The following is a 20112-nucleotide window of genomic DNA, read 5'->3' as shown; positions in this document are numbered from 1 at the left end:
TAAATATACAGCGTCCCTACTTTGTGGATTTTTACTTATTGCGAGTGGTCCTGGAACCTAACCCTCGCGATAAGTGAGGGAACACTGTAGTCCTTTTTTTTAAACCTGGCTCACAAAAATATGTATGTGCTGTACATATATCAATTCTGAAACATGTATATGCATATATATCCTGGCACTATCACAGTTAGTTCACACTTTGTTTTAAAATAATTTTAAAATTTAAAATTAAAACACGTAATTAGCTGGACACACACACACACATATAATACACACACATATGCATGAAAACCTAGTTTGGTTTTTCTTTTTCTTATAAGTGATCCCAGTTAATGAAAGCTTAGTTTTCAGTAGTGGAAGTCAACTACTGATTTGGAAATCAGGCTGGATCTACACTGCCATATAACCCAATATCTGATCCCAGATTATCTGCTTTAAACTGGGTACATTTCCATATAACCTAGTTCAATGCAGATAATCTGAGATCAGAAACTGGATTATATGGTAGTGTAGATCCAGCCTCAGCAAGTGCTCAGTGACATCCTTAAACAGAAGAATTCTAACAGTAATATTAAAGCCTGCAGGGGGGGCTGTGAACAGTCTATTGCAAGCTTGAGTTGTCCTTGTCAGCCCTTTAAAAATACTCGAATATTTATGGATCACATGATTTCTGTTACAAGCATAGTGCTTTGTTGGTTTTCCAATTAGAATTGGCACTTGGTCTCTTCTGCGTCTTAGCTTGAAACTCTCACTTTGCTTTAGCAAACTGAAGAAGCACTTAACGTTGTCCTTAAGGGCATGCAATCAGGCAGATGCCAGCAAGAAAGACTGTCAGAAACTATTCAATCTGATTTTAATTTTGTATCTTTTAGGATCGAATTGTATCCATGTCTCTGGACAAGGAGCATGAAGTAGCAGTTCAAGCCATGAAACTCTTGATGCTAATGTCACAGTAAATAACTTTTCCATTTATATATGATCCATTAACCAATTCGGGGTGGGGAGTGGGGTGCTAAGCCATTCATTTATACCTACCGTAGTTGAGAAATCTTCAGTAGCATGGCATGTTGCAACCAAGCATATATTATTATGGGGTTTTTAAAATTGCATGCCTGGGCTTTGTCATGAAATTGAAGCCTGATAAAAAAGGTTCTTAATACAAATGGGAGCTCTTTGGATATCATATTCTGGAGCATTGTGTGGTAATACTGAAAATCTTGCATTTAAAAAGTTGTGTACATTATGTAATTTTGCACTTTTTAGCTTGCAGCCTTGAGTCTGTGATAATTTCAACCAATTTTTAGACTGGTGCAAGTCAATGGTGCTTCCATACCCTACTTTTATTTTTGGGGGGATAAGGACCAAGGAGTGAGAGCTTTTCATTTCCACTCCTAGTTGTGTGTATATAAGGTCAGGCAGCTCTAAGCATCTTTTAATTCCATTTCAGACATACTGATTCCTATGCCTGAAAGGCAATGTGGGTAAATACATGTGCTCTATCTTAAAAGGGGTACAATCTTGGGTATAGAGTCAGCATCTTGGTGATATGGTCACTGGCTGCTGAATGAATCCTGGGGCTAAGAACCCAAACAAGTAACATTTCCATTCCCTGGAAGGTCACAATAAATTAGGCCTGGACAACCTGTGGCCCTCTGGGTGTTTCAGCCTGCAACTCCCAGAAGCCCAGCCAGTTCATCTAAAAGTCAGGGATTCCGGGAGCTAAAGTCCAAAACACCTGGAGGGCCAAAGGTTGTGCAGACCTCCAATAGATTATACTATGTAACACGATTTTTGTTCCTGGATTATAAATGTCATTTCTTAATTGATTCTATCATAAAAACATGGAAAAAGATTATTAAACTGCAAAAACTTTGTTTTTCCCTGACATTCTGCAGCACATTTTGGCACTTGAATGAATATCTCATTGAGTCTTAACTAATTCAACATAGTTTGTGGCAGGCACAAAAACAAAATTTCTCGAGTATAACAACCACTTTCAAAGTAAGTACCACACAATTAAACAGGAAATAGTACTTTCAAACCAGGAACATATTTTTTTCAAATTTTGTTACATAGTGTAATGGTCAGATTGATTGTACCATGCTTAAAAAGTGGGTATGTATTTAATATTGTTTTTAAACAGGCATTGCATCAATTTTAAGCTTGGGCACTTACAGAATTCTATTTGTGTGTGCATCACAGAAGTGAATGATTGCCAAGTGCATCTGTTGTCTGCCTGCGGTTCATTTTGATTTCATGCCATATTTGCTTCTTTCAGCAATAGGAGAGGGAGAAGTGTTGATTGTTCCAGTGACTCCTGCAGGAGGCACATGACCCCTGCCAGTAGCAGAACAGTGTTATTTCTGCATGGTGTTTGCTTCTTCCTGGTGCATAAACAGTAGAACAAAGTACAATGTTCTGTGCTGAAGCTAATCCTGTGCTAGGAGGCGTTATGTGCCTTTGTTATGATACAATGCTGTCTTAAAAACCATTCACTGTTATTCTTGGTCTACATCTGAACTAACAAGTATTGCATTGGCATTGCAGCTGTACATAATCTCTGACTTTCCATTATTGCCTAGTGTGGATATAGTAAAAATGTTTGGACATCTTTGAAAAGGAACTGTTACTTGGATAGTTTGAATGGACCTAACTAAAAAGAAGATAGCCTTGAACTATCAAGTTAGATCGTTTATTTCATTTCCCATGTGCAGATTGTTAGTTTCGAAAGAAAGGTTTGCTGAAACATGTTCAGCTACTTTTCTGCTTTTGTGGTGTACAAACATATCCCTATTTCTTCCATGATATTTCTGACATTGATGCCATTTTTGTTAAAGAAAAAAAAAGATATAAATAAATATCATAGAATCAGAATTGGAAGAGAACACAGGGGCCATCCAGTCCAATCTCCTGCCATGCAGGAAAAAGCACAATCAAAGACAAATGGCCATCCGTCCTCTGTTTAAAAACCTCCAAAGCAGTGAGTTCCATTGCTGAACAACTCTTATGGTCAGGATGTTCTTCCTAACATTCAGGTGGAATCTCCTTTCCTGTAATCATCAGCACCATTTCTATTATCTGAGGTATAACTTGTATACAGCACTAGATTGTTTTTCTAAGATTCAAGCTCAGCCAAAAAAAAATTGCTATATAAAATGTATGTGCAATTCCCTTTTTTGGTTGGGAAGGCGAGACCAGGGTAGGCAATGCTTAAATGAAAAAATATACCGATTGATTTAGAAATATCTTACTTTTTCTTAATTTAGCATCAGCTTGCGTCAGACCATGTGTAAAACAAGATGGTTTTTGTGTGTGTTTTCTTCTACTTGAAAAAGAACACTAGCAGCTTTGAATCTAGCCTCTTTCTGGTTTTCCTCTTCTGTTATTTGAATATTGTTTGAATTTTTTTTGTTTTTTAGTCAGTAGGAGGTGACATGGATAGCTCACTGTGTGCATGACATTCCCAGTGTGCATCAAGTGTTTGAGTACAAATACTCAGCTGTCTTACATTGCACATTAGTTACACATGATGGGTTTTTTTGGCTGTTGTTAAGCTCTAGGATATTTAGCTAATTCATATATATTTAATTAGCTACTGACTTGCCATCTTTATTTGCCAGATATCTGATACTAAATAGCCTGATTATAATCCATGCAAGTAGAACATCTAAATGATTTTCAGCATTGGCATATATTTCCCAGTTTTCATCTGTATGGCCTATTATGTCTTTTTATCATTCATCAATTTTATTCCATGGCATTCAGGCCAGATTTTCAAAGAAGGCAAGTGGCATAAAATAGGGATACAGTAATCCTTTGTTCAGATCATAGGGGTTTTTTTTAGTCTGGAAAGTTAACCAGCATACATTTATTATGTTTTGTTAAATATGGAGCACTAGAAATAGGAGGCTAAAGTTCAGGGAGTTGAGTTTTTTTTTTTTTTTGGAAACAAGCCCTTGGATAATTTGTAAGAGATGACTCAAGGGGAAATACTAGATGTGAATATCAGTGTGTGAGCATAGTTCTACAAATAGCAGAGGGATTTAACACCTCAGGAGGGAGGAATTTTGGGTCATAAAAACAGGGAGATCCAGTCAGGAAACGTAGAGGCAAATACTTCAGAAAATTTGCCCTGTCAGTGTATCTAGAAATGGATTGGATTTCTGTAGAACATTACTTTTTTAAACAAAAAGTCCTGAAATATGAAAAGACGTTGAAAATTATGCAAAAATGTATTTCGTCTCATTCAGATCTAGGAGAGCAGGGATAGAATCTTCAAAGTTTTCTATGCAAAATGAAATAAGTGAAAATGTATATTCCTGTTGAAAGTTGATGAGAGTTGCACCACCCAAATAAGAGCATAATGCAGTGTTCCATTTTGAATGCAAGCTTTCCTTGCCCTCGATTTTATATATGTTTGTTTATACTCCAAACAGATCCAGAATGAATGAAGTATCTGCTCGGACCCCTGGCCATTGACCTGTGGGGTTCTGCAAGGTTCCATTCTGTCCCCCATGCTTTTTAGCATCTACATGAAACCGCTTGGAGAGGTCATCCAGAGTTTTGGAGTGAGGTGCCATCTCTACGCAGATGACACCCAACTCTACTACTCTTTTCCACCAAACTCCAAGGAAGCCCCTCACTACTGGACCAGTGCTTGGCGGCTGTGATGGGCTGGATGAGGGTGAATAAGCTGAAACTTGATCTTGACAAGACAGAGTCAGTCATATGTCTGATCGGGGTATTGGGTGGCAACCTGTGCTTGACGGGGTCACACTCCCCCTGAAGGCGCAGGTCCGCAGCTTGGGGGTCCTCCTGGACTCAGCGCTGACGCTTGATGCTCAGGTGTCGGCGGTGGCCGGGAGGGCCTTTGCACATTTGAAACTTGTGCGCCAGCTGCGACCGTACCTAGTGAAGTCTGACTTGGCCACGGTGGTCCACGCCTTAGTTACCTCTAGATTGGACTATTACAATGCGCTCTACGTGGAGCTGCCTTTGAAGCCGGCCCGGAAACTTCAATTAGTTCAACGTTCGGCAGCCTTGTTTCTAACTGGAGCCCAATATAGGGAGCGGTCAACCCTCCTGTTTAAGGAGCTCCACTGGCTGCCGTTCAATTTCCAGACCCAATTCAAAGTGCAGATGATTACCTACAAAGCCCTGAACGGTTTGGGACCCACCTACCTTTGTGATCGTCTCTCCCCCATGAACCTGCACAATCTCTTCGTTCGTCGGGGGAGGCCCTCCTCTCGCTTCCTCCACCATCACAAGTGCGGTTGGTGGGGACGAGGGAGAGGGCCTTCTCTGTAGTGGCCCCCCCGGCTCTGGAACTTGCTCCCCAGGGAGATCAGGCAAGCCCCCACCCTGGTGGTGTTTTGGAAGAGCCTGAAAACCTGGCTTTTCACCCAGGCCTTTGGTTAAGATCGCCCATCCCCATCATAATCATAACTATATTCCTCAACCTTTCCTGCATTGGTCACACTTCTCCTGGCTACTTGACATTACCTCAGGGCTCCTCTCATCCCAAATTGACCTCAAACGAATCTGTAGCACTTTATCTATGTTTTGAGTTTACAACCTATGATGTGCACTTTGCTAATCTACTATTACAACCTCACTGTTTTTAAATTCTGTGTTTTTATTCTTTTTGGTTAATGTGCAAATATTACAATTGGTGCATGTTACTGTTTATTGATGTATTGTATATTGTTATTGTTTTGTATTTGATACTTCTGTGAGCTGCCCCGAGTCCCCTCCGGGGGAGATGGTGGCGGGATACAAATAAACTTATTATTATTATCATCATCATCATCATCATCATCATCATTTTTTTCAGGTGATAATGGTCAGGTACAGCTCACAGTTTGTGGTGTTAGGAGCTCATTTACAACTCAAACCATGAGATTCTGGCAATAATTTGCATGGTCATGTAGTATGGACCTCTTTTGTGAATGAGAGATCTTTTTCTTGCATCCTTTACTGTCAGTTCCTTTTTCAAACAAGAGCCATTTGTTAACAGCTGCAACCCTGTCTTGGAAATGAAATATGTCTGACCTGAAATGGGTCTGATTGTTTATGTTTAGATCTAGTAGGAGAAAATATGCAATGCGCCAAATAGCCTTTGTCTTAATTTAGAGAGGGAAAAAAGAAATCATCCAGTCAGTTGATAAACGTCGTTCCTGTCTTCTGGCGCTTATAAAATGAGATCTTCTACAGTTTCTACCTTATTTTTCTTCCAGTATTTGTCTTTTGCACCATCTCTTCACTTGTCTTTTGCTTCCCTTGCCTCTCATTTTTGCCTTTGTTCTTTAGGATTACACTTTGGATGCATATGTCAATGAAGGATGTTAAAGTTGTCATTGTGGCTACAGCAATATGAATTCTTTATAAGAGCTACATAGAAGCTGAATACATTTTTGGGCTTTTGAAAATCCTATTGCCATTTTGTCAGGGTCATTCCATGAAATGAGTAAAAGTCACTTGAAAACCCTTACTGGCCAGTATATTTCCAGAAGTAATTAAACTTCTGCTTTCTTCCTGAAAAGCTCCTCCTTTTTTGCTTAGCAGCATCTTCTATTCAGGCTCAGACATAGTGAAATGCACAGAGAAACGATACAAGGTGGATTTGGTATGTGAAGGCCAAACCTATTTTTAGACATTTAAATGCTGGCAGTCACTTCTGATTAAACCTTTATCTTGCACTTGGGCATTGCATATTTGCAGCAGAAACATTGCTCTCAAAAAGAATTTCATACCAAACCCTCGCTACTGATGTGAAATGAAACATCATTTAATGCCACTATTTCTTATAAGGCACCATTGTTAAGTTAGGCATACACTTTTTATGAAGGGCCTTTTCACATTACACGACTATAGTGCTATGATTCTTCTTTAACTGTCATAGCAATATCCTGTGCAATCTTTGGATTTGAAATTTGGGATAAGAATTTAGAACTCTTGTCAGAGAGTTTTAGTACGTCAGCAGACTTCAAACTCCATATGATGACATGTCAGGGGATGATGGGGTGCAGAGTGGATTCCAAAAATCATCATCCTCGTCTCACCTCCTTCTCCAGACTGTATTCCCATGCTGAGAAACAGCACTGGTCAAACAAACACTCCAGCAGACGAAGTCCAACTGTTGATTAACTTTATTTACATGTCTATTTACAGTTTGCATTTCTCGGCTTCAGAGCATAGCATTCATAGTCCATCTTCAGCGAATGCTCAAGCCGAACACCACAGAGATTAGATAAACAACATTCCTCTGTTCGGAGGAAGCTCCAACCTCCAAAGGCCGGAAGTCATGCCTGATAGGTCATAGCAATCACAACAGGCTGTCAGTCAAAATTAGCCTGCTGTTAACTATTTCATTACTGAAAATACACACTCTAGCTCATCAGCAGTAAACACTTGATTTACATTTCATACAAATACAACCATACTCCAACATGACAGCCATGGCACATAAAGCAGAATCCTAGGGCTGTAACTGTGGAGTGCAAAAGGCCTTCAGACATGTTAACATTTGTTTAGAAATAAACATTCGAAATGTATGAGCAATAAAGCAGCCAGATGAGGGAGAGGCAGCAAGCTTTAGAGCTAGCAGTGTGTGCTTTTTTCTCCCTTTCCTCTGTAATATTTTTATGAGTGATGTTTTCTACTGTAGAAATATAAGCAGAACAATCCATAGTTGTTAATAATAAATAATAAGGGCCGGGCTGTGGCGCAGGCTGGTTAGTAGCCAGCTGCAATAAATCACTATGACCAAGAGGTTATGAGTTCGAGGCCAGCCTGTGTTGGGGTGAGCATCCAACAATTAAAATAAACATTGCAGAGTAGGGGCTTGTCTAATTTCCCTGGCAAGGGCATTCCAAAGCTGAGGGGCTACCACCAAGAAGGTCCTCTCCCTCGTCCCCACCATCCATGCATTGTTTACTCCAAATATCTACAATATTTGTCTTCTTGATTGAAGACAACACCAACTACATTTGCATCAAATGCAAATAGTAGCTCTCTTGGAAGAAAAGGTCAAGGCACCACAGCGGCATATTGAGTTCCTTGTAGTTCATCAGAGAATATTCCCAGATTGAATAGAGGGAGAATTGATCATCCGGAACCAACAGGGAGAAACTGTAAAGGAAAATGCCTGTTAACAGTGAGGAAACATCCTGCAGGAGCATCACTGGCAGGAGCAGAGCAAACAAAAAGGATTGGTGGAGATAGCAACAGTGAAGTTGCTCAAACAGGATATAGCAAGAAGAGATGCCACATGCTAATATAGAAGTCAAGAAAACAACCAACTTCAACAAGAAATAAATAAAAGGTGCTGGTGGGAGTTCTAGAAGGAGGAGTTGAGCGAGGACAATCACAAACAACCTCATGGAAGAAGGTGGCTGTACAGCAAATGGAAGGAAAAAAAAAAGTAAAAAAGAGTATAAATGGAAAAGAATGAAAGGAAGGATGATTCACCAGGGACGTGTAGAAATGTGTAGCCCAAGCTTATAGGAATAGTATAAGAATGTCAAAGCTCAGAATGAGCCAAAAATGGCTGGACAAGCAAGCAGGGAAAAAATTAAAAAGAAAAAAAGAAAAGAAAATAAGGTTTTTTTCCAGATACATTTGAAGCAAGAGAATAACTAAAAAGACAGTGGAACGGCTGTTCAGTAAGGAAGAAAAGTGCCAAGAGAGCACAATGAAAAGACAAAACTACTTAATACTTATTTTGCTTTAGTTTTCTCCCAAAAAGAGAACTACATGATTTCATATAGCAAGTGAGACCTTGACAAGGAATCTGGATTGCAAATTGAGATAGATAGGGAGCTAGTTAGCAATCATCAAGCTATCCTCAATGAGTTGATATCTGCACAACTAAAGGAACTACATGTCAAGGAACAGGTGGAACTTGCTAATATATTTTCTAAACCACTTGCCATCATTTTTGAGAAATCTTAGAGAGCAGGTGAGGTTTCAAATGACTGGAAATATTGCCAATTTTTTAAAAAGCAAACAAGAAGATACAGTATCTCAATATTATGGAAAATATCAGAATAGATTATAAAAGGAGTCTTTCTGCAAGTATCTATTTGATGACAATATAGTGATCAGTAGGAGCCAATGTGTTTTTTTTCAAAAGCGAAGTCCCACTCAGCTAAATGCAGTAGATGTCATTTATCTGGATAACAGAAAAGCATGTGACACAGTCCCCTCAGTAATATTTTGATTAGCAAACTGATTACATATGGACTAGATGGGAACATTGTCAGATGAATCCACAATTGATTGGAATACCATGCTATATCTCTCTTTTATAGATTTTGTTGTATTTGGCATTTTCCTAGGCTTTTGAAATGTGATTTACTTAATTCTTAGGTGGTGTTACATTTAATGTAATAAAAGCTGTTTATATGAAAAGATGTGCCAAGAGCAATATAAGAGAATTGAATAAAACTTGGAGTTTGTTTTGTTTGAAATAACAGACAGTCTCTGCAAATGATGGACAAGGCGATAATGATCAGCCTGCAATTTTTCTGAGGTTTCCTTGTCTCTCAGTGTCAACAACCTGACAGTGTTTGTTCTTATCAGATCCCTTTGTGCTTCCAATTCTCCAGTTTTGCATTGTTTACAGTGACAGTCGTTTTAAATTCTTATCCCAAGTATAGTTTTCAAGAACTTTCTTTGCAGCAACCTTTTTCTCAACAGAAATACCAGGTCCAGTTAGCTAGTTGTTAGCAAGATACTCATGTCACAAGCTAATTAGCTACTAGCAAATAAAGTGGCTAGTTCTGACTTTGACATGCAGTGCTTTGCTGAGGGTTGATGCTGTGTGTATGGCTAAGGTGCTGCCACCTAACATATGAGGAGCAGAGCAGATGTCAAATGTAAATAAATAAAAAAAATAAAAAATAGGTCTTGGCATTAGTTTCCCGTTCTAGATGTAGACACTTTTTATAAACACAGAATATATCAGAAATGGATTGCAAAACTAAAAATAGTAGTGTCATAAAATTGTTGACTCAAAGGACCATCCGCAACCTTTTTTTTATTTCTTTGCAAAAAGAGGAATAAAGAAAAAAAATATCCTTACACTTTAGAAGTTTGGCCAGTAGTATGATTCTGGTGAAATGTGCTTGCTTTGGATTATCTGAGAAGATCCCTGATGCTATAGACTCAGAATGCCCTAAAAATCCTCTTTGTAATGGACCAAGGTCTGAAGAGATTCATGTGCATTTAGAGGTTTTAGGAGATAGGAGTGGAGATGCCCCTTGTCTAGTGTTGGCCCTTTGGTATTTGGGAGATTGTATGGTTTTTTCCCACTTTCTAGTCTCAACTAGTAGCAAGAGATATACTTACCTAAAGCTTACTTTTTAAGCCTTTAACTGAATGTCATCTTATGCTACACTTCTCTTTGTTCTCTGCGAGTAAGCTCCATTCAACATATGGAGACCTATTTACATAGGGTTATGATATCTTGTTACAAAGCATTATGAACATGATGCTTTTTTTACAGGAATTGTGAAGATGCATTGTCATCTGAAGACTATGAAACCTTATACCAGTTTGTTTACACCACACACCGACCATTGGCCACAGCAGCTGGGGAATTATTTTATAACAGGTACCTTTACTTATTTTTATATGGTACAATTGTGGAATCTGTCTTTGAATCTATATATATAAAAGAGTGATGGCATCAGGGCAGCGGACAAAACAACAAAACTACAGGCCCCCCAACCTCGAAATTTGACTACACAACCCATCATTCACGGCTCTAGGTTGATACAACAAAAAGAAAAGAAAAATAAAGTCCTAATTACAGGGAGAGGAATAATAGCTTTTATCCAATTGCTGCCAGTTTGAAAGCTAAACTCCACCTACTTGGTCTCCTAGCAACCTCCTCAGCCCAGGGTACAGGCACAGTTAGGCCTTACTTAGGCCTCTTCCACAGATTATCAGATTTTAACTGGATTATATGGCAGTGTAGACTCAAGGCCCTTCAACACAGTTATATAACTCATTTATAATCTTATATTATCTGCTTTGAACTGGATTATCTTGACTCCACACTGCCATATAATCCACTTCAGTGTGCATACTAAACATAAAGACAACCATACAACAGACATTCAATACCACCACTACCTCAACAATTTCTCACCAACACCACCAGACAACGCCACAGCAACGCGTGGCTGGGCACAGCTAGTCTTTTATAAATGTACTGTTGTCTCATTTGGTTGGGAGAAAATGAGTTACCTCTCTTGCTTTTTTAAATCATTTTTTGTTTTGTTTTTTGGAAAAACTAGCATTCTGTTAAACTGGCGAATAGCTTTTGTGGGGGTGGTTCTGCTTTGGTTTCATAACTGTTTAGCTATTTAAGCATTAGCATTTGCCCTGTAAAGTTTGGGAAAGGGGGAATGTCAGACATTGCACTTGGCTCTGAAGTTTTTCCATCTGTGGAGACTGTCTTCTATCAGTGTGACTTGCAGTCTCCTGGATCCTCACAAACAGACCTCGATTAGTGCAGTTGAGTATCCTTTATCTAAAATATTTGGGATCAAAGGTGTTTGAGATTTCAAATTTTCTTGAATACTTGTATTTGCATATACGTGTGTGTGTGTGTATATATATATATATATATATATATATATATATACACAGTAGAGTCTCACTTATCCAACACTCACTTATCCAACGTTCTGGATTATCCAACGCATTTTTGTAGTCAATGTTTTCAATACATTGTGATGTTTTGGTGCTAAATTCACAAATACAGTAATTACTACATAGCATTACTGCGTATTGAACTACTTTTTCTATCAAATTTGTTGTGTAACATGACGTTTTGGTGCTTAATTTGTAAAATCATAACTCAATTTGATGTTTAATAGGCTTTTCCTTAATCTCTCCTTATTATCCAACATATTCACTTATCCAACATTCTGCCGGCCCGTTTACGTTGGATAAGCGAGACTCTACTGTGTGTGTGTGTGTGTGTGTGTGTGTGTGTGTGTGTATATATATATATATATATATAATCTTGGAGACTGTGCAGAAGTCTAAACAGAATATTCATTTATGTTTCATATACGTACAACTCACATATAGCCTGAAGGTAATTTTATATACAATCATTTTGTGTATGAAGCACAGTTAGAATCATACAATCAGAGTTGGAAGAGACCCCAAGAGTCATCTAATCCAACCGCTTGCTAGACAGGAAAATCACAATCAAAGTTTGTGTACATGAAACTATCAGAAAGCAAAGGTTCCACTATCTTAGCCATCTATGGATTTTTTAGTACAATATTTGGAATTTTAGAATTCCGAATAAGGGATGCTCAACCCATATCACTGGATTTGAAGGACTTTAAGAGGAGGCCTTGCTTTGGGCCTTTAGTGATCACTTCTGGCTGCAGTAAAGTTTGAACCAGGAATGTTCTCTGTCTCAGTATTTCACTTGTGCCAAATTTTATCTTGTTATTTCCTTTCCTTTTTAAAAATGTTTTTGCTTGTTGATTCCTATCTAGTAATTTGATTCTACACTAAGCTGCATCTGCTGATCTATCATAGCACAAAGGCTGGAACAATTTAGCAATGCAGTAGATAATGAAGCTTACTTTTTCAGTTATCATCTAATTTCCCCAAGGATTTGCTTGGAAATTACTCTTGATTGCAGTATGTGCATTAGGAAAATTCTAAAAACGGAGGGGACATAGCCTGTTTCTACTGGGATGTGTTGCACTTTTCCAGTGTTTGGATTTTTAAAAAAATGGATTATTATTTCTAGAATGTTGCTCCTAAGATGGCTTATGTTGCTCTCACAATTTCAGTGGTTTCTCTGAGATTGTGTGCATTAGAAATTTTATCTAGTTTTGAAAAATCAACATTCTGCACCTAAAAGGGCAATTGTATAAATCAACAATTATAAGCAGTTTATGTCTATGGCATAAAATTTACATTTCAATAGTATTTCAGGCACAAAATCCTGGTTTATTCTGGATTTTTAAAAAGTCTGTTTTTTTTGAAAAATAAAAAAATCCTAATGGCAGGGAATGATTAGTATTGCAACACAAAATATTGAGAAGGAATGAGACTAGAGAAGTCTGTTTTAGGATGATATGGTTTCTGGAACACAATGTTACAATATATTATTTTTAAAACGAGTTTTATTTTGATTTTGTTCAGTGGGTGGAATGTCTTATGAGTCCTAATATTTAAAAATTAATATGTTGTATTCGTGCATGCTTCTTAAAAAATTTAACATTTAAAAAATGTTTTGGGCTGCAAACCTTGGAATAACTGCATTGAACTCAACCTTACTTGTTTTTGAAGAGATAGGTGTTGGTTTGTAGGTATGAATATGAGTATGTTTAAGCTGTTGGAAAATCTAATAATTCAGGAAAGCATGGTTGATGATTGCTTGCTGTAATTGGTATTAATGAAGCAGAAACTGACTACTTTTTTATGTGGATAGATTGCTTATCCAGGAAAGCGAAATGGACTCTTTTGCCAATAGAAATGGAAAATGGGAGCCTGTTGCTAGCCAACTGAGGACACTAATCATTTTCTTCTTGGAAAGTGAGGTAAAGAGAATGCAAACTATGATGCTTAAACAAAATATTGGGAAATGGTCATTACTCATAGCTGTCACCGAAACCAATAGATGACATTCATGACCAATTAACTAAGATAAAGTCAAGGCTGATTGTTTCTGGGTTGGAAAGAAAAAAAAGATAGGAACAAAGTATGGTAGTCATAGAATCATAGAGCTGGAAGAGACCTCATGGGCCATCCAGTCCAACCCTCTGTCAAGAAGCAGGAAATCACATTCAAAGCCATCCAGACAGATGGCCATCTAGCCTCTGCTTAAAAGCCTCCAAAGAAGGAAACTCCACCACACCTTAGCGTCTTATTAAAATTACTGATAGCAAGATATGCTATCCACTTGGGTGGTTTTGGGCAAGTTACACTCTTCCAACATATGAGAAGAGTGGTGAAAAGTCCCCTCTGAACAAATGTTGCCATGAAAGCTATGAGATATAATTCTTGTCAGTTTGGAGGCATGTAATATTCAGCAGTTGGATAAAAACAGAAGTGCCTGCATATATAGGCTCCACCTCTCTCTAGACCAGTGGCTCCCAACCTATGACTTACGACCCCAAATAGAGTTTAGAAGGGTTTTGTGTGGGGTCGCCAGGCAGTGGTGAGCTATGAAGAATTTAAAAAGGGAAATTTAAAAAGTTTTACTCCCCTTTGTTTGTGCATATCTCAATGAGAGTGAATTTTCAATGCTTCTACAATTGAAAACCAAAACAAGAAACAGATTATATATTGAGAATGACATGAGGTTGGCGTTAATGAAAACTTAACAATTAATTTTTAAGCTTGTTAATGAGTTACATTTTCAATCATCACATTAAATATGTTGTAAGTTCACATTATTTTGAATTATATTACAGTAGAGTCTCACTTATCCAAGCTAAACGGGCCGGCAGAAGCTTGGATGAGCGAATATCTTGGATAATAAGGAGGGATTAAGGAAACGCCTATTAAACATCAAATTAGGTTATGATTTTACGAATTAAGCACCAAAACATCATGTTATACAACAAATTTGACAGAAAAAGTAGTTCAATACACAGTAATGTTATGTTGTAATTAATGTATTTACGAATTTAGCACCAAAATATCACGATATATTGAAAACATTGACTACAAAAATGGCTTGGATAATCCAGAGGCTTGAATAAGCGAGACTTGGATAAGTGAGACTCTTCTGTATACTGAAAAATCTATTATCGATGTGTTTTCATTTACCATATTAAAAAACCTCTATAAGATGGGATTGTGACTTGGAAAAAGTTTGGGAATCGCTGCTCTGGATGTGTACTACTTCTGTGGGTTATAGTGGGAATTCAGGAAATGAACACTTTTTGAAGGTCTGGATTTTTCCCCTTTTTTTAGCTACATAGTCATGTCACGTATCTTGTAGACAGCCTGTGGGATTGGGCACTGAGTGTATTGAAAGACTGGGAGTGCATGACTGCTCTCTTACTGGAAAACACCAATGATCATGATGAAGGTAAGTGGGCTCAGGAACATTCAGCTTTCCTCTAGGGCTGATGTCTTGTTGTCGCCTAAGGGAACGAAAGGCTTGTCATGAGGAGGTAAGTGGGGTTTTAGGTCTTCGTAATTTGGGGACTGCCTGTGTATACTCATGTAGAAGTCTAGAAATTTTTAGTCAAAAATTGACCTGAATAATCTGAATGGACTTATCCATGGGTCAATGTACGTACTGTACCTTAACCTTTATATTAAAAAAAGAACCATCCCCTTTTCTGAATAGAGTGGTGAAAGGTGAAGGTGTAGTGCATTCTGGGAAAACCTAAAAGAACCCCCAATTCTTCTACTCTCTCCACCGTGTGTTCACTGGCCTTCTCTGAATGTTTAATTGCTGGATTCCTTGAGGTGACACTTGGTGCTTTCTCCTTTCCTGTACAATAATTTTATGTATGTATGTATATACAGTATGTATTTATTTATTTTATTTGTATCCTGCCATAGGCGGCTAACAATGACATAACACAGTAAAATAGAATGTAAAAATGAGGCAAATAAAAACACATATGAATATAAAAAACAAACAAAAAACAAATACGTATTTGTGTCATGCATATAAAAGTTAAAATACAGCTAAAATACAATAAAAATACAATTAAAATTACACTTAAAACAATTAACTTGTGCACGATTACATCAAAAATCTATAATTTTGGTCCCTAAACTTGCTCTTGACCATGAGGTTGACATATATATCAATATATATGGACTTAATTCATTTATACCTTCTTGAATGTATTTTGAGCTTTGTCCTTTATATCTTGTGGTACTCAACAGAATAAAAATATGCATTGTGTAGAAAATACTTCTCTTTACTTGATTTGTTTGATTTATATCCTGACTTTCACCCAAGAGTAGGATTCAAGACAACTTATTCCAACATAGAAGTTAACAGTATTCTTTTCAGTATTCCTTTTTTTAAAGTTTTTTAAAAGTTTGTTGGGAGAAGTGAACAAAGTCACTGCTTTAGCAATCCTAGGATCTCTGCTTCTTTCTGGACAGGACTGAAATGAGCCTGTGTGTTGTTTTGTTCACAGCGCTGAGCAAGGCTGAAGAGAGCGCCCTTATTGAGATAATCCTAGCAACGATTCGAGAAGCTGCTGAAGGCCATCCCCCTGCAGGCAGAGCAGGGACCAGGAAAGTTAGTGGGATTTGTTTATACTGCAGAAGTGTTCTGGCTTTTTCATGCACACATCCCCCAAATGATTCCTGCAAATAGACTCATTCCCCTGCTGCCCTATACCCAGGGCATGGGGAGATATCTGCTCCCCAGAATTTGACTGGGCATTTAATTGAGGAGTACCCTTAGCATTCCTAGTTGAAACATTGTCTCATTCAGTAACTTAACTTGTACACTATTATTAGAATAAAAGGAAAAGGAAACTACAAAAACTGAACCACATGCTCTCCACAATGAATCAATTAAAATAATATTTAAATGAGAGTAGGGGGAGAGCGGGAGGGAGGGGAGAAATATCAATGGACACAGGTGGGAGATAAATGTGGATTCAGCAGTGTTAAGAAAACTTTTAAATTGTTCTACCCGTGTTTACAATAAAAAATTAAGGAAAAAACTAGTAAGGAACTTGTCATGCATTTCCAACATTGAAAGGATACGTCTGGAGCTTATGCATCGTTTTACTAGGAAGATATGGAAGTGCTGTTTGCAGTTGAAGTTGTTAAACACACTTGTGCATCTGCTTCTCCATGTAGCATCCCCTAGTGGATACGTGATAGTTCAAATGATAGCAAACCTATATTTTGACTATAATTGGGCTGGAGGTATGCCATAGAGTAGCACTGGAATAACCAGAAAGAACCACAAACAATTCTGGGGGTGAGGGGTGGGATTGATTTTTTTTTTGGAGCATTGGTAAGTGCAGTTTTGGATGTTGAATTTGGTTAAAGAAGTTGTACTGTACATATAAATCCCCAAAAGTCTTATAAATTTTAGGATCAGGCTGGGAAACAAGTGCTTTCTTTGTACTTGTCATCTAGTACTTATAGCTCTAGTAAATGATCAGCCATCTAACTAATTACTATACAGCTATGTGTAATCATCTGGTTAAAGGTATTTTTCAGAACTATGGTATGAGAACTAAAATAACCAGTCTGTATTGTTTGGAATGGGAGAAGCCAATTCTGTTGCTAACATCCTATTTGTGGAGTAAATAATACTGGAGAATTGGGAATAAGTCCTGTGCTTGCACACATTCTTTCCTCCTTTTTTTGCATCCTGTGCTTAATAGAATTATGTGGTTCTAAACTAGAGATTCAGAATACAGCAAAATCCACCCATGATGTAGTTTTCCTTCTACTGTTTACCTAATTTTATTCAGCTGTATTTTAAAAATGCATTGGCTTGTTCACGCAGAAAGAGTCTTGCATAGTTTGTTCACAGAGCCTAGAAGTGCTGAATTCTTTCACAAGATACCGATATGACTGGAATGCTCAGAGGTTTCTTTATCTACACACTGTATTCCTTCGTTCAAACAAGGAAACTGCTTGGAACAACTGCAACAAAATCCCTCTGCTGCAAAGCTTACCACTTTCCAATTAACAACCACAGTATAAAAATATTTGTGGAGAGAAATTGTAAGCAGTGTGGCCTTTAAGCAATGTAAAGCTTTAATTGCTAGCATTTTATTTATTTATGCTGCAATCACAACAAAATTTGTTTTGTCCACAGGTTCTTTCTGCCAAAGAGAAAAAGATACAAGTGGAAGATTGTACTAAAATTACAGAACATTTCATTGTAGTCCTTCCCCAGCTCTTGGCAAAGGTATCCAGCAGCTGCTTCTGTAGAAGAATATTAAATAATTCAGTTGGATTTCAAAAGTACCCTCTTATGCCCTCTTTTTTTTCTTTCCAGTATTCAACTGATGCAGAAAAAGTGACAAATCTCTTGCAGATCCCGCAGTATTTTGATTTGGAGCTGTACAGTACTGGACCCCTGGACAAGGTGAATAAACAATATGTGTGTGAGCAAGAAAGAGAGACTGCATAGGGGAGGAGATAAGATATCTTCATGGGAAACTAAATTGCATGTCCTGTGGTCCCAAAGTCCCCCTTAGTCTTGTCATTCATCCATTCATTCATTTTAGCTACTGAAATGCATAGGCCATTTGATCCCTGGGTGCGTGCTGTTGCAAGAATGGGTTGCTCCCTGGATGTGTTCATTCTGCTATGTGTGTTGGAGCCAGATGGCAGCCTTGTCATTTCTGCACTGTGCTCCAGAAACTGAATTGACTTTGCAGCATTGTGGAGAACAAGGACTGCCGCCATGAAAATATGTTCAGCTTGTAGTGATCTTAGGGCTGATGCTTAACTTGTGCAGACATGAAAAATATTTGCATGGACACACTTTGTAATTTCTCATGTGTAATTTCACAGAGAAATTACCAATTGTAATAGTGATGTGTGATTGAGATGGTGATGAGGCAGGGAGGAATCCTTTTGATCCCACCGCTGCCACCAAATTGTAATAGATGGATGATAGATGATGATTGTGATGATGTGAAAGCCAATTGTAAATGCTGTTTCCACGGATGAGGGGATTTTTGAATCTTTTAATCCCTCTACATTATATATATATACTAGCTGTGCCCGGCCACGCGTTGCTGTGGCAAAGTCTGGTGGTATGGGAAATAAAAGTATTGAGGAATTGGTGGTAGTTAAGGTCAAGGGTAAAGGTTTTCCCCAGACATTAAGTCCAGTCGTGTCTGACTCTGGAGGTTGGTGCTCATCTCCATTTCTAAGCCGAAGAGCCGGCGTTGTCCGTAGACTCCTCCAAGGTCATGTGGGATGACTACATGGAGCGGCGTTACCTTCCCGCCGGAGCAGTACCTATTGATGCACTCACATTTGCATGTTTTTGAACTTCTTGGTTGGCAGAAGCTGGGGCTAACAGTGGGGGCTCTCTCCGCTCCCCCAATTCAAACCTGTGGCCTTTCGGTCCAGAAGTTCAGCAGCTCAGCGCTTTAACACGCTGCACCATCAGGGGATATTATTTCCTAAAGGTTGTGAATATACAATATTTCTAATTGGTTTTTTTTGTTTGTTGGAGGCAAGTATGAATGCTGCAATTAGGAAAAATGATTAGGATGTGATGGCCTTGCAGCTTTAAAGCCTGGCTGTTTCCTCCCTGAGTGAATTTTTTGTTGGGAGGTGTTAGCTGGCCCTGATTGTTTTCTGTGTGGAATTCCTCTGTTTATTTACTGTCCTGGTTTTAGAGATTATATTGTTCTGCATTATTCTATCCCAGTAATTATTTCATATTAAAGAAGAATCTCACTTATCCAACATTTGCTTATACAATGTTCTGGATTATCCAACGCAGTCTGCCTTTTCATAATCAATGTTTTTGTAGTCAGTGTTTTAAATTCATTGTGATATTTTAGTGGTAAATTTGTAAATACAGTACAGTAGAGTCTCACTTATCCAACATAAACGGGCCGGCAGAACGTTGGATAAGCGAATATGTTGGATAATGAGGAATTAAGGATAACCCTATTAAACATCAAATTAAGTTATGATTTTACAAATGAAGCACCAAAACATCATGTTAGACAACAAATTTGTCAGAAAAAGTAGTTCAATACACAGTAATGCTATATAGTAATTACTGTATTTATGAATTTAGCACCAAAATATCACGATATATTGAAAGCATTGACTACAAAAATGCGTTGGATAATCCAGAACGTTGGATAAGCGAGTGTTGGATAAGTGAGACTCTACTGTAAATACTACATAGCATTACTGCGCATGGAACTACTTTTTCTGTCAAATTTGTTGTATAATATGATGTTTTGGTGCTTAATTTGTATAACGATTACCTAATTTGATGTTTAATTGGCTTTTCCTGAATCCCTTCTTATTATCCAACATATTCACTTATCCTGCCGGCCTGTTTACGTTGGATAAGTGAGACTCTACTGTATATTTCTAATCTTATATTATCTGCTCAGAACTGGATTATATGAGGCTCCT

The 20112-nt window shown here is 38.0% G+C and overlaps 1 protein-coding gene across 3 annotated transcripts in view; it reads left to right on the top strand.

The window, feature by feature from the left end:
- The window catches only part of LOC100565959 (cohesin subunit SA-2), a 74267-nt gene that overhangs the window by 28853 nt on the left and 25302 nt on the right, over positions 1-20112 (top strand). For all 3 annotated transcript variants that reach the window (XM_062975329.1, XM_016992352.2, XM_062975328.1), the window contains exons 14-20: positions 873-952; positions 10508-10615; positions 13475-13583; positions 14965-15082; positions 16158-16261; positions 17810-17902; positions 17993-18082. In XM_062975329.1, the coding sequence (XP_062831399.1) occupies positions 873-952; positions 10508-10615; positions 13475-13583; positions 14965-15082; positions 16158-16261; positions 17810-17902; positions 17993-18082 (702 nt within the window). The remainder of the gene's footprint in view (positions 1-872; positions 953-10507; positions 10616-13474; positions 13584-14964; positions 15083-16157; positions 16262-17809; positions 17903-17992; positions 18083-20112) is intronic.

Source organism: Anolis carolinensis, chromosome 3 (assembly GCF_035594765.1).
Source record: "Anolis carolinensis isolate JA03-04 chromosome 3, rAnoCar3.1.pri, whole genome shotgun sequence".
Taxonomy (NCBI): domain Eukaryota; kingdom Metazoa; phylum Chordata; class Lepidosauria; order Squamata; family Dactyloidae; genus Anolis; species Anolis carolinensis.
The sequence above is the reverse complement of the archived record's forward strand: the minus strand, read 5'-3'. Positions and strand labels throughout refer to the sequence as shown.